The sequence below is a fragment of the Dioscorea cayenensis genome, chromosome 6 (genome assembly GCF_009730915.1).
Source record: "Dioscorea cayenensis subsp. rotundata cultivar TDr96_F1 chromosome 6, TDr96_F1_v2_PseudoChromosome.rev07_lg8_w22 25.fasta, whole genome shotgun sequence".
Lineage (NCBI taxonomy): Eukaryota > Viridiplantae > Streptophyta > Magnoliopsida > Dioscoreales > Dioscoreaceae > Dioscorea > Dioscorea cayenensis.
The window spans coordinates 17,178,791-17,193,747 of record NC_052476.1 but is presented as its reverse complement, the minus strand read 5'-3'; the positions used below and the strand labels follow the sequence as shown (position 1 = coordinate 17,193,747).

Genomic DNA, 14,957 nt, shown 5'->3' with positions numbered 1-14,957 from the left:
CTATTTTTTTGTTTTCCGCCCTTTAGTCCCTCTAATATCGAATCCGCCGTTTTGGTTCTTGTATTTGCATATTTTTGTCATTTAATTGTAAAATCCGTCTTTTTGGTTCTCGTATTTACACATTTTCATCTTTTTTGGTCCCTCCAATTCATCAACTGTAAAGACCAAAATGGCAGATCTGTCAATTAGAGGGACCAAAAAAATAAAAATATAAAAATACGAGGATCAAAAAAGTGGATTTTATATTGGAGGGACTAAAAGGACAGAAAACACAAAATAGAGGGACCATTTTGATATTTTGACCTTTAAAATTTTATTATAATGTAAATGAATTTGACAAGCTAAATCATCACCATTATGTTTTATTTTCAAGATAATGGAACCATCTTTTTCTCTCTCCGCCAGTAATTTTTCACTGTCTTTAGGTTTTTCATGTAAACATGTGTTTTTTCTTTTATTTTTATTTATTATTGATCATTTCTTTCGGTTAAACTTTGATATAATCTTGGAACTAGGTAAACAACTTTTTTAATTGTGAAGATGATGTTTATTAGTTGTTATATAAAATTTTTCATTTATTAACAATTAAAAGTTTTAATTAAGATATTATCACATATATAAATCAGCAATACTAAGAATAATTTGTCTGCTTTTTAATCTGCCCAATCTTTATTTTTTTCATATCTATAAAATTTATAATTATTGTGTATTATTATTATTGATCTCCTTATTTTTTTATAATTTTCAACCATTAGACTCTCATAGTAATAAAAATAATAGAAAAAATCAATTTAAAAATATAGTAAGTGGTCTCATGATTTTTTTTTAGAAAATAAAGTTCTAACATTATGGAAAACACTCTGATTTTCTTTATACTATTTTTTCCTAAAAAATTTATTAGGTATGATTTCTTATTTTAGGATTAATGTAATCAACCATACTTATTTAATTTTTTTAATAATAATAATTATTATAATTATTACAGAAATAAAGTCAACAACTCTGGAGTTAGTTTACCAACTACTAAAATATATTACCAATCTACCCTAAAATAAAAAAAAATTGTTGAATATTATCATTAAATTATTTCTGTTATTATTTAAAAAAATAAATAACTATCACCCCAACATTGACTTCCCACCAATTCAAAGCATTTTATTTTTTGATAAATTATTTATAAAAAAAAAGAAATCCAAAATATATTCAAAGAAAACTTTAAAATAACTTCTCTTCTCTGTTGACAGCAGCCAATCACCAAACTCTTCCCTTCAAGAAAAAGCAATTTCTTTTGCAAATACACCCCAGAAAGTTTTTTTAATTACAAATGCATTCTTCTGCCAAGAAGAAAAAAAAAACTTTTTATATATTCAGTAAAGTTTCCATAAATACCTTAAAATAAATAATTAAAATACACAATTATATATCTCTCCACAAACCATAATTTTTCTTAAGATAAAAAAAACGAAATAAGCAATTGTGCACATTTTAAAGGTATATATGCAAATTACCCATTATTTTCAGGGACATGAAAATTATTTTCATAAAACTATAATTACCAGATTTCTGAGGCTTTTATATAAAAAAATATAAAAAAAATGAAAAAATGGCAAAGATGTAAATAAAATTAAAATTTGAGGGCAAAACCGTCAAGAAAGAAATTCGGGCTTTCTCCAACCGCCTCTATTTCTTCTTCCCTCCTCTTTCTCTCTCTTTCCTAGTCCCCGGAATCCATGGCTTCGGCCCTGAGGGACCTCCAGCTGACCGCTGTCTCCGGCGGTCTCCGGAGACCCACGGAGCCCATTACGGCGAGGGATGGCGCCGACGATCTCGAGGACGTCCGCCTTCTTGACTCCTTCGACGACGAGCACCGTGGCGATGACGCCGATAAGCTGAAGACGATTCAGGTGAAGGTCACTGGCATGACATGCTCTGCTTGTTCTAATTCCGTTGAGTCAGCGATCGCCGGTGTTCATGGTGTCCATGCCGCCACCGTCTCTCTTCTCCAGAACAAGGCTCATGTTGTCTTTGATCCCCTGCTCGTCAAGGTTTTTGAATTTTCTTTTGCTTTTTATTTTTGCTTTTCTACCTTCATTTCAGGGTGGCATTCTGGTTCTGATTCTTGTTTAATTTTAGGTTGGTTTGATGGGATGGAACTTGTTGTTTTGTTGATTTGATTCTCGTTTATTTGTTTGTGATTTTGATTGTGAGGTTTGGTTCTTGTTGTATTTTGTTTTTTTGCTTTTGGGATTGAATTTGGTGGCATAAAGTTCTCATTTTTGACGTGTTTATGGTTTTAGTGGAGGGATTCATTCTCATTTTAGTTCATTTATTATTACCGTCTGGAATTGAGGGAATTGTTTGTATTCTATAACATTGGCTGAGAATTGAGGCATCTTGTTCCCATTCACATTAATATCCAGCTTTTGAGGTTTTTTCTATTGATTCTTTATTTAGACAAGAGTTGACTCAAATGTGTTAATGCAATCTTTGTTTTGAAGGACTGATTAATTTTTGGATTTTGTGTATTCTGTTGTGACTATATTAGTTCAACATTGGTAATAGAAACTTTTGAGTCTCAATAGAAACTTATGAGAATATGTAAACTCTGAACTTGCACTAGTTTCTGATATGGCATTGCAGTAAAATTTTCTGATCTATTTAGCTGAAAATTAAAGGATTTCAAATTTACTGTGAGAAATAATTCTAGTTTACCTCCTTCATGATGAACTTAGTATGTGGATTTGTATATCCAAACATAATTACTACCATGGCCCATTTATTACCCTCATGTAAACATGATTACTTAGAAATGATTCTATTTTATTTTATTTCTTACGTATATATGATGTGGGATTGACCACCAAACATGATTGCTCAGGATGCAAGATAACTTTGAAGTCACAGATTAATTTATGTGGATGTTCTTAAATTATGTCTCCTTCTGCTCGTTTGCAATTTTCCCTTTTTTTCTCTCTTCAATTATTATTTTCAGTTTATCCATTTAGTTCCATAAATGTGATCACTTATTGTAATTTGTTCACTTCTGCCCATTCATGCAGGCCGAAGATGTTAAAAATGCCATTGAAGATGCAGGGTTTGAAGCAGAGATACTTCCAGATTCCAATAAAACACCCTCAAAATCACAGAAGACTTTGTTTGGACAATTTAGGATTGGGGGTATGACTTGTGCGGCATGTGTAAACTCTGTTGAAGGCATCTTGAGGAAACTGCCTGGTGTGAAAGGAGCTGTTGTTGCCCTGGCAACTTCATTAGGAGAAGTCGAGTATGACCCGTCAGTCACTAATAAAGATGAAATAGTTAACGCAATTGAAGATGCTGGCTTTGAGGCTACATTTTTAGAAAGCAGTGAACAGAATAAAGTTTTGTTAGGTATTGAAGGATTAATCAATGACAAAGATTTAGGTGTTTTACGAGATATACTTAAAAACATCAAGGGTTTGAAGCAGTTTGAGTTGAGAGGTATCCTATCAGAAGTGGAAGTCATCTTTGACCTTGAAGCAACCAGCTTGAGATTTATAGTTGATGCCATTCAAAGAGAAAGTGATGGGAAACTCAAAGCAAATGTCAGGAACCCTTGCACTTGTGCATCTCCAAATGATGTCGAAGCTGCCAAAATGTTTAGGCTTTTCATTACAAGTCTACTTTTAAGTGTGAGTATGATTCTGAACTATGCAAAAATCAACTCATAGTATCCCTCTTTCACGGCATTCCTTTCATATATTGATTATCTAAATTGTTGCTCAATATGCTGTTTTGGAAAAGATGCTTTACTTTCATCTAACTTCTTTTGTGACTATAATTTTCATTCAGATTCCCGTCTTCCTTACACGGTTGCCTTTCCTAAATTGGTTCACTCTGAGGAGATTGGGTCCATTTCTTATGAATGATCTTTTGAAGTGCTTATTGGTGAGTATTGTCCAATTTGGTGTTGGTGGACGATTCTATGTAGCAGCTTATAGAGCATTGCGCAATGGATCGACGAACATGGATGTCTTGGTTGCACTGGGAACCTCCGCTTCGTACTTTTACTCTGTTTGTGCTCTGCTGTATGGTGCACTTACCGGATTCTGGTCTCCCTTATATTTTGAGACAAGTTTAATGTTAATTACTTTTGTGCTGTTGGGAAAGTATTTAGAAGTTCTTGTGAAAGGGAAGACTTCAGATGCAATTAAGAAGCTAGTTGAGCTTGCCCCTGCAACAGCCCTTTTGTTGGTGAAAGATGCTGGTATGCTGTAGCATAGTTGCTATGTTTTCAATGGGTTCTCTCTCTCTCTCTCTCTCTCTCTCTCTCTCTTAAAATTGCTATTATTGAATTGCTTTCCTTTTCTGAACTCCAGAGGGAAAAGATTCAGTGGAAAGAGAGATAGATGCAATGCTGATTCAGCCAAGTGATATATTGAAGGTTCTTCCTGGTGCCAAGATTCCATCTGATGGCATTGTTGTTTGGGGAGCAAGTTATGCTGATGAAAGTATGGTTACTGGTGAATCTGTACCAGTCCCAAAGGGACTCTCTTCTTCGGTTATTGGAGGTACAATGAATTTACATGGTGTGCTGCATATCCAAGCCACCAAAGTGGGTTCTAATACTGTTTTGAGCCAGATAATCTCTCTGGTTGAGATGGCACAAATGTCAAAAGCTCCAATCCAGAAATATGCAGATTATGTAAGTATTCTCGAGCTTAAACGTTTGTAATGGTTTTTCAGTGATACCTAATCTAGTTCACTTCATTCATTCTACATCCTGACTGCCTTTCCTTGTTTGATGATTGATAAAGAAATATAATTGTCCTAATCTGATGTTTTCACTAATTGTAGATTGCAAGCATTTTTGTGCCCACAGTTGTTGTCTTCTCATTGCTGACATTCCTGGGATGGTAAGTATCATGGCATAGCATAGCAATAAATATTCAGACCAAGTTTCGAACTTGTGGTGCTTATATTGTTTTCATTTTGCTTTCTGAAGGTTTCTGTATGGTTCATTAGGGGCATATCCTAAGACATGGTTCTCTGACAACGGTAACTATTTTGTTTTCGCCCTCATGTTCTCTATATCAGTTGTAGTTATCGCATGCCCTTGTGCCCTTGGCCTGGCCACACCAACTGCTATCATGGTGGCAACTGGTGTCGGTGCTAATCATGGAGTTCTGATAAAAGGCGGAGATGCTCTGGAGAGAGCTCAAAGTATTCGCTATGTTCTCTTTGATAAAACAGGCACTCTCACTCAGGGAAAAGCTTCTGTCACTACTGCTAAAGTTTTTTTCAGGGAATGGATCTTGGAGATTTTCTCACTCTAGTTGCTTCAGCAGAGGTTAGTAGAGGGCTTTTGTTTTCACTTCATTGTTTCACAGAAAACTGCAACCAAAATAACCGTGCTCGCTCTACCCTTTTTTGTGTAGTTTAGGCTAGCAGTGAACATCCTGTCGCAAAAGCAATTGTAGATCATGCATACCACTATCATTTCTTCGACAAACAATGTACTGCCAAAGGCACTGAAAAGCAAACCAAGGAGGATAAATTTTCTGGTTGGCTTCTTGAAGTCACAGACTTCTCTGCCATTCCTGGAAGGGGTGTACATTGCTTGATAAATCAGAAACGAGTTCTGGTGAGTTTGATGAGTAGCAAAAATATTCTCACATCCAAATTATTTCTCTTCATCTTTTATCTGAACACCTCAATCAATTCAGGTTGGCAACAGGAATCTACTGATGGAAAACAAGGTCAGCATTCCAAATGAAGCTGAAAGCTTCCTGGTTGGCTTGGAATTAAATGCTAAAACAGGGATTCTTGTGGCATATGATGGCATATTCATTGGAGTCATTGCAGTGGCTGATCCTTTAAAGAGGGAAGCCTCAGTAGTTATAGAAGGCTTGAAGAAGATGGGAGTTCATCCAGTCATGGTGACTGGAGACAATTGGAGAACAGCACAAGCTGTAGCCAAGGAGGTACCTTTCTTTCTCTCTTTTTCTCTCTAATTCTGATAATTTTGTTGACAATTGATAGTACTAAACACAGACTATGTTTACATATTTGTAACAAATTCAGGTTGGGATTGAAGATGTGAGAGCAGAGGTGATGCCAGCAGGGAAAGCAGAAGTGATAAGATCACTCCAAAAGGATGGGAGTACTGTAGGGATGGTTGGAGATGGGATCAATGATTCTCCTGCTCTTGCTGCAGCTGATGTTGGAATGGCAATTGGTGCAGGAACAGACATTGCCATTGAAGCAGCAGACTATGTTTTGATGAGAAACAGTCTTGAAGATGTTATCACTGCCATTGATCTCTCCAGGAAGACGTTTTCTCGGATACGATGGAACTATTTCTTCGCAATGGCTTATAATCTCATCGCCATTCCGGTGGCTGCCGGAGTTCTCTTCCCCTTCACTGGGCTGAAGTTGCCTCCTTGGTTGGCTGGTGCTTGCATGGCTTTGTCTTCTGTCAGTGTTGTTTGTTCTTCTCTGCTTCTTAGAAGGTATAGAAAACCCAGACTCACTACTATACTTGAAATAACTGTAGAATAGTTAGTTACCCAGTGAGTCTCTGTGTCTTGATGTTTGTTGTTATAATTGTGTTTTTCCTCTCTTTCTCTCTAAGGAGAAGAAAATGAAATCAATGTTATTACAGTGATATTGGTGGTGGTGGTGGTGTTGTTTTTTTTTTAATATATAAATTTTTTTAAAAAAATGGATAAATTATGTTCATTTGATTAGGAGAAGGAAGCCGGAACTTAGGAGGTGTTTGGTTCATGGAGGTGGGAGAAAAGTGGAGAAGTCTAGAAGTCTCACTTCTCCAGAAATCTCACTTCTTGATGGAAGTGTCACTTTTTGGTGTTTGGTTGAATATTGAAGTGAGATGTTTTTTTGTCACTTTTATTGTTTGGTTCACAGAAATGATGATTACGAAGTCTAACTTTAACATTTCCATGTGTTTGATTGACATGGAAGTGTGTATATAATTACCACTTTCAAGTGATGGTGAGATTACCACCTATAACATGTAGTTACATAATTGTAATTAATATGGAAACATAATTTTATCTTTTAAATACTCATACATATTAAAAGCATTATCTATATTATTTTTATACAATTTGGTATTTATATATATTAAAAGCATTGCATTAATTATGGATAAATAATTTTATTTCGTTAAATATTTATATATATTATACATGAAATTATTGGTTAACAAATTAATTAACCAACACAACTTGGTTAATAAATTAATTAACAACAAATATACATAAATAATATTTGTAATCCTTTTATTTATACTTAATGGGAGAGAAAGGGAGCATGTGGAAGGAGAAAGGAGGCGGAGGATGCTATAAAAAAATGAAATGGAATTCACGGAAGCCAGATTTCTAATTTTTGGGGGAAGTGTGATTTTTGGGGATTTTTCAAGGAAGTCAAAAGTAGGAAGTGTGGGAGTTTTGAAAGTGGGACTTCCACCTTTTGCTTTGATTTCTGGAAACCAAACAGACAGAACTCATGGAATGAGCCCAGTTCCATCACTTCCAGGCTCACTTCCATGAACCAAACACCCCCAGGGAATGTAGAAGACTGAAGGTCAGACACACACACACACACACACACACACACACATATATATATATATAAGACATATCCACTAGCTGTGGATCAAACAAGCATAAAAAAAGGAAGGCCATGAATCAACTCTACACAATCAAACAAAACGCTATTAATCTAAACGCTATTAGTAAAGAGTAACTCCTAAACTTCTTCTACTCCTTTGCTCCCCTGCACTAATTATCCGTCGATCCCCCTTGCCATGGCAAGTGGGGACCGGCATTCGGTTCCCCCATCTTCTCCGGCTCAGCCCAATTCTTGGGCTCAGATTGCCTCTTCTCTTCGCCAATCTATGGACATTTCACCTCTCCACAACCCCCAGATCCTCAACAAGCTAAAGGAATCAACTTCTACTTTTATTCGTCTAGACAAGGATGGCATCAACCGGGCATGTATGCGGTTTCAACACTCCCTTTATGGAAAACTTTTCGGCAAACCACCTCCATTCACACAAGTCAAAGACGATTTACTTGCTAAATGGTCCAGCTTTGGGGAAGTTCTCATTTCTGATTTGCCGAATGGTTTCATTCTTATTCGATGCTCTTCTCAACAAATACTGCAACATCTCTTGTTGGATGGTCCTTGGTCTGTGAATGGTATTACTCTGCAGCTGACTCCATGGAAACCTTTTTCCGAGCCTACGTTCGCCAAGCTTAGCACGGCGGCCATCTGGGTTCAGTTCCATAATCTTCCGATTGAGTTCTGGGACGGTGAAACTCTCGACTTCATTGCTAGTCAGCTTGGTATCCTCCTCAAAATCGATGATCTTACTACCTCTCTGGCTCGTTCTAAGTTCGCTAGAGTATGTATCGATATTGATCTATCTAGGCCCCTTAGTCGCGGATTTTGGATCGGGGATGATGAGCATCGGGTCTTTGTTGTTGTCATGTATGAGAGGTTGCCCACTTTCTGTTATTCATGCGGCTTGATTAGTCATGGCACCAACTCTTACCCGAGATCGTCGACTCATGGAACCAGAGGTACTCATCCGCCTCTTCGTCCTTCGGGGAAGACGGTGGTCAGTACCCCCTTGGTTCCATCGGTTGAAGATCAATGCATGGAGGATTCTGCTTTGCCCCATGATCGTCCCTCTTCCGAGGTCTCTGATTTTGGTAACTCTTCTCTCTCGGAGACAGACTTCGGCCCTTGGCTTCTTGTGTCACGGCGGCGTGGCAACTCTCGGGGTCGAGGTGGAGGCACACGTGCCACCCTGGCGACCCCGAGCGCTACAGCTGACCCAGTTCCCGACTCTGGCGCTTCTTGAGGCGCCAACGTTCGCAGCATACGTGGCGGCTTCCACAGCGCTAGCAGAGGACGGTTCGCTTGTCCCAATACCACTATTCCTGGCCATACTATTAATGAGTAGCCATCGATACCCCTTAGCCAGTCTTTTCTCCTTCCATCCGTTACTCACACTCAATCTGATCATATTTCACTTCCCAACACTCCCCAAGGCTCTGGCTCTAGTCCCCATCCATCGGCGCCATCCACCATTCCTAGTCCCCATCAAACAGTGCCGCCCACACTCATCAGTTCTTGCTTGCCGACCACTCCTCCCAACCAAATCACCCCGAACATGCCGCCTTCTCTCCACACTCGCATCAATCAAATCTTGCCACCCATCTTTCCCTCCCATCCTAACTCTGACGCACTATCCTCTTTCCCCATTCAACATACTTCAATCAAGACTCTTGTATCCTCTGTTCGTGACTCTACCTCATATGATTCTTTAGCCTTAAGCTCTCGTTCAAAATCTCCTCCGCCTATCCTTCGTTCTTCACTATCGTCTCCCTCTCAGCCTTCCCCAACCTCGGATCCCTGTTCCCATTCCTTGGTGGTGAGCAGAGTCTCAGAGGCCTTGGATGGTGGAGATACGGATAAGGATAGCAGTGTAGAAGAAGATCTTTCGGATGATGATAATGATGATGAGATGTCAGCTAATGAGGGTCCCGAAGATTCTATGACCCTTGTACAATATCAAAACGAAGCATGAAGGGATGCTTTCATAAGAAAAGGAATCCATGATGCTGACTTTTCCATGAAGAAGGGTAGACTCGAAGCTGGGGATCCCGGTCCTGGTTCCCGTCATACTTAACCTCCCTTTTTTCAGGGAGCTGCTCTTTCTGTTCTCTATTTCCTTTTGTTTTAATGATTAAGGCTAACATTATTTGCTGGAATTGTAGGGGTATCTCGGCGTGAGACACTTCCTCTAGAGTTTTTCGTCTCATCCGAACTTTCAAGCCTTTATTGGTCTGCCTTGTGGAAAACAGAGCCAATTCTAACCGTGTGGACCATTTCTGTAAGAAGATCTCTAATTCGTGGGATTGGGCTGCCATCCTTGCCGATGGCTTCTCCAGTGGCATCCTGATCCTGTGGAACAAATCTATTGGTAAGGTCACTCCTATTGCAGTTTCTAGAAGAGCTCTTCACCTCATTATTTCCCCTAACTCTACTGATAGTTTTATTGTCTCTGTGATTTATAACTCCTCTCAGACTCATAACCAATGTTTCCTTTGGCATGAGCTTTCTAAAATTACCTCCTTATGTCTCCCCTGGCTCGTCTTGGGTGATTTCAACTCGGTTCTTTCCAGAAATGAGCATCATGGAGGTTCTTTTGTTTACTATGATCGTAAATCCAGGTTTTTCTTGAGTTTATTGAAAACAACAATTTGGTTGATTTAAATTTCACTGGGCCCTCTTTTACTTGGTGCAACAACCAATCTGGTTTAACACGCATGTGGGCTAGACTTGATTGGTGTCTAGTCAACTTGGTGTGGACCAATCTCTTTAAAACCAATATTCTTAAGCACCTTAATCGTTCTTTCTCAGATCATTCCCTCATTTTCCTCTCCTCCTCTCACTTTCCTCCCCATAAGAATAACATCTTCCGGTTTGAAAAATTTTGGCTTGATTACTTAGGGTGTCATGATGTTGTTCGAAATGCTTGGGAGCTCATTCCTCATGGCAATCCTTTGCAGGCTTTTGCTCATCTCCTTTCTCGTACTCATTTTAATCTCTCTCATTGGCGTCGGCTTGGTGTCAATAGGATTAAATCTTCCCTATTGGACACCAAAGCTAATATGTGTCACCTAGAAGCTTCAGATTTGAGCCTTAGTTCCCAGTCCCTCCTCTCGACCCAGTATGCTAAATTGGCTGCTCTTCAACGTCAGTGCGGCTCCAAGTGGGCTGAATGTGCTCATTTGACTTTGGTTAAGGATGGTGACATGAATACCCATTTTTTTCATTCCATCAATCGTATTCGCTCGCTTGTTAATTCGATTTCGCAGGTTGTTGATGATTCTGGCATGGTTCATTCTGATCATTCGGGCATTGAGATGGCATTTATTGAATATTACAAGAAGTTATGGACCTCCCCATCTGGTTGTCTTGTTGATCTTATCGATGCAGTCCCCTGTGATCTTCCTCATATCTCCGACACTGAGGCCTTCTATCTCATTCGTGAGGTAACCAAGGATGAAGTGTTTAGCACCATTCACGATCTTCCCCCAGGTAAGTCCCTTGGTCCCGATGGCTTTAATGTGGAGTTTTTTCACAATTTTTTGCCGGTAATTGGGGATCATCTGTTTCCCGCCGTTCGCCTTTTCTTTTATCACTCGGTCTTACAGTCCTCTTGGGGTAAAACGTTTATCATTCTTATCCCCAAGAAGGATAGACCTAAATCTATTTTGTATTTCCGGCCGATTTCCCTGTGTAATGTTTGCTTCAAAATTATAACTAAAATTCTGGCCAATCGTTTAAAGAGTGTTCCAGCGTCGTTGATCGGTCGTGAGCAAGCTGGATTTGTTTCTGGTCGCTGCCCCTTCGACAATATCATTGCCGCTCAAGAGATAGTTCATACCTTGGAATATGATACCAATAACCCTCCCCCAAGGATGCTTATTAAGCTTGATATTGAGAAGGCCTATGACATCTTAAATTGGAGTGCAATTCTTGGCATTTTATCCAAAATGAAATTCCCTCCAATTTGGATTTCTTGGATCAGGACTTGTTTGGTCTCGAGCTCTTTTTCTCTTATCATTAATGGTAAACCTTCCCCTTGGTTTTCCTCCTCCAGAGACATTCGTCAAGGGCACCCTATCTCTTCTTATTTATTTATTCTAGTTTCTCAAGTTCTCACCACCATGCTTAATCAATATATATATATATATATATATGTGTAACGATTTGATTCCTGGCTTTTGTCCGAGCCTATCATATAATTTTAACCATTTAATGTACGATGATGATCTTATTCTTGTTACCTGTGCTTCCAGAAAAGCCGCCCGGAATATCAATATTTACCTCACTCGATATAACTCCTTTTCTGGGCACAGATCTAATTTAGCAAAATCTCAAATTTTCTTCCCCAGTTGGTGCAATAAATTTATTTCTAATAGAATCTGCTCTATTCTGAACCTTTCTCCAACGTCATTTCTGTTCAAATACTTGGGCATTTTGATCTCCCCCAAAAAGGATTGCTGCTAATGCCTTTAAGCCTATTGTTGATAAAATTCAGCATTCTTGTAATAGATGGGGAAACTACTTTCTGTCTAAGGCTGTTAAAACCATCCTGATCAATTCTTCCCTTCTCTCCATTCCTACTTATACTCTTTCTATTTACTCGATTCCTGATTCCGTTATTTCGGAGATTACCAAGGTTGTGAGGAATTTCTTTTTGAGTAGATCCGGCAATGGAAAGGGCATCCATAATGTGGGTTGGAGCATTATTAATGATGGTAAGTCTGAGGGGGTATTGGTATCAGGAATTTATCCATTGCTAAGTACTCTCTTATGGCGAAACATGTATTTAAATATCTCAACTGTGAGCAAGCTATCTGGGTAGACATTCTGATTTTAAAATATGGCAAGATTAATTTTTGGAGAGACCCTGCCCCAGCCAAATGTTCCTGGTTTTTTTCCGTGGGTTATACAACTCTGCCAATCATATTAAGCATTTTGTCGTCTCAATGTTGTTAATCCCTCTAATACCTCTTTCCTTTGGGACCCTTGGTGATTTGATGTTCCTATTGCCTTAAAACCTACGTTTATCAATATTGATGCAACTATGGATCATTTTCCTTTTTCGGGTCTTGTTTGTGGTGATGGTTGGAATTATGATAGTCTGATTCATTTATTTGGTCCCAATGTTGATGATATGTCTGCTTTACTGGGCTCTATTGACCTTTCTTCTGATAACCATTGGATTTGGCATCCTGGTTCTAGCAGTAATAGTATCTCTTTTGCTGTGTATCACCATCTTAATCACAATTCCTCTAGCAGTGTTGCTTGGCAGGGTTGGAATTTCATTTGGCGTTTGCACTCTGCTCCCCGGGTTAAGCACTTCCTCTGGCTTCTTCTCCATGGTCGTTTAACAACTACAGATTTCTTGTTCCGTATTAATATGGGTCCCAATTCCTCTTGTGTTTTTTGTGGCCTTTCCCCTGAAACCATTGATCATTTATTTTGCTTGTGCCCTAAGGCCTTACACATCTGGTCCCATCTCAGTAACAAAACTGGTGTGCATATATCCTTCCCTCATGGGTTCTTGTCTGTGTCTTGGATTACTGATAACATATATTCTTTGTACATCATCTCTGTTATCTCTGTTACTGCTTGGTTTATCTGGAAATCTCGATGTGATGCAATATTCTGAAACATGAAACCTATCTTTCATACCATTGTTCTCAAGGCGCTTGCCAACGTTCAGGATCATTTTAATTGTCATAAGAGCCTTTTGGGTCAGAGCCTATTATTGAACAATTTCTCGAACGCTGATGGTCAATTTCTCTTCATCCACACCCATCTCAACCTGAACACCAAGGTGAGTGCATTTGGTTTCTTTTTCTCCAAATCTAATTACTATGTTTCCTTTGCAGGCTGCCGCTCTCAACACACTGATGATATTGTTGCTAATAACTGATAAGTTCTTGTGCGATATGAATGCGAAGCGTTCATTCCTTATGTTGAGCATTACTTTTCTCTGTTTTTTACATTAATATGTGTGTTTTTATGTTACTTTTATGCAGGTAGGGTTGTGAGGCCGAGTATGAAGGAAATAGACCAATGTGGATCATAATGCACCTATTTTGGAGGAGATCTTGCTAAGGTTCAAACGCGAAAACATAGGTCAGGTGTGAGATGCTAGAGTGTGTGCCAACCTCCTCATATTCGAGTGAGCACATTCATTTGGAGAGGCACAAAGGCAGTCACACTCGAGCATTCTGACTTATGCATATAAGAACAAGAGATCCACCAACATGTACATCATTGAAGAAACAAATGATTCAACTAAACACTATAGCAAGTACTGTAGCAGCACTGTTCACAGCCGGCCGAGAAATCAGAGAAACAGAGAATCCACACGAGCGTGTGGAAATTCCACAGGGGCGTGTAACATCATACACGCCCGTGTAGTCGCCCGATTCCAGCCCTATTTATAGCCGATTTCAGCCCCAATTTTAGTATTCTTTTCTCCATCTCTTCCCCAACTTGCGAGAGGGCTTCAGCTAGGGTTTCGAGGGGTATTGGCCAAGGTTTTGGAGAGGTTCTACGGCTCCGACATCGTGATTCCATTAGGAAGAAGGTTGGTAGGGGAGCTTCGATCCAGGCGTATCCTATACCGGACGAAGGAATCCTTGGACGACGAGTAGAGGACTTTCCACAAGACCATCGACACGACCATCGAGGGGGTTTCTTTATGGATTTATTGCTTTTACATTCGATTTCTGTGATTGTACTTAGCTCCATGGAGAGCTAAACCCCTAGTGGGTATTTGGGTGATTGTGAACCCTAGGATGTATTCGTTTCATTGAACTTCTTTATTATGCTTTCAATAAATTGATGTTTATTGTGAGTTCCAACCTTGAATGCTTGATTGTATGAACATTTCCCCTAGAGTGACACTAGGGTTGAGAGTTCTTGTTGGTAACCTTGTGAGTGAGTGACACACCACGAGCGTTAGACAAAGCTAGGTTGGAGAGGGTTGAGAGGGTGAGTCGAGAGGTACAGGAGCGTCCCCTTTCCCTTCCGACGTGATAAATTCTACCTCCGTTCCTTGAGTTCTTTGCGGCCATAATAGAGTGAATGGTCTAAAGGATGAACCTCCGCTGGGGAGCCTAGTTCTGCGTGCAATGGAGTGAAGCGTTGAGGGGATCTTAGTATCTAGGGCTTAATTGTGGCTAGGGGACCTTCCACCCTGGACCAAAGGGTTAGGTCTATAATTAGGAGCGATTTATCACTTGGAATCCCTAGAGCTCATTGCAACTTTATTCGAGTGTGAGGTTGAGAGGTTATTTAATCTCTCCTTCGGGACATGAATAGAGTTAGGCATAGTTGACCTTAGATTTGGG

General features: G+C 39.4%; 2 protein-coding genes across 2 annotated transcripts; both read left to right on the top strand.

Annotated features, from left to right (window-relative positions):
- Nucleotides 1-1,717: 1,717 nt before the first annotated feature.
- LOC120263538 (cation-transporting ATPase HMA5-like) lies at nt 1,718-6,648 on the top strand. Its single transcript, XM_039271487.1, is given in 10 exon segments — nt 1,718-2,045; nt 3,060-3,671; nt 3,832-4,246; nt 4,359-4,684; nt 4,837-4,895; nt 4,985-5,276; nt 5,279-5,329; nt 5,423-5,623; nt 5,706-5,963; nt 6,064-6,648. Coding segments are annotated over 10 exon segments (3,006 nt in total). The 5' UTR covers nt 1,718-1,730; the 3' UTR covers nt 6,541-6,648.
- A 1,162-nt stretch (nt 6,649-7,810) lies between these two features.
- On the top strand, nt 7,811-8,872 carry LOC120263188. Its single transcript, XM_039271074.1, has one exon. It carries the CDS (start codon nt 7,811-7,813, stop codon nt 8,870-8,872), a length of 1,062 nt encoding a protein of 353 aa, XP_039127008.1.
- The last annotated feature ends 6,085 nt before the right edge of the window (nt 8,873-14,957 follow it).

Coding starts and splice junctions, on each gene's coding strand:
- LOC120263188 (XM_039271074.1), top strand. CDS start 7,811: ATGGCAAGTGGGGACCGGCATTCGGTTCCCCCATCTTCTCCGGCTCAG.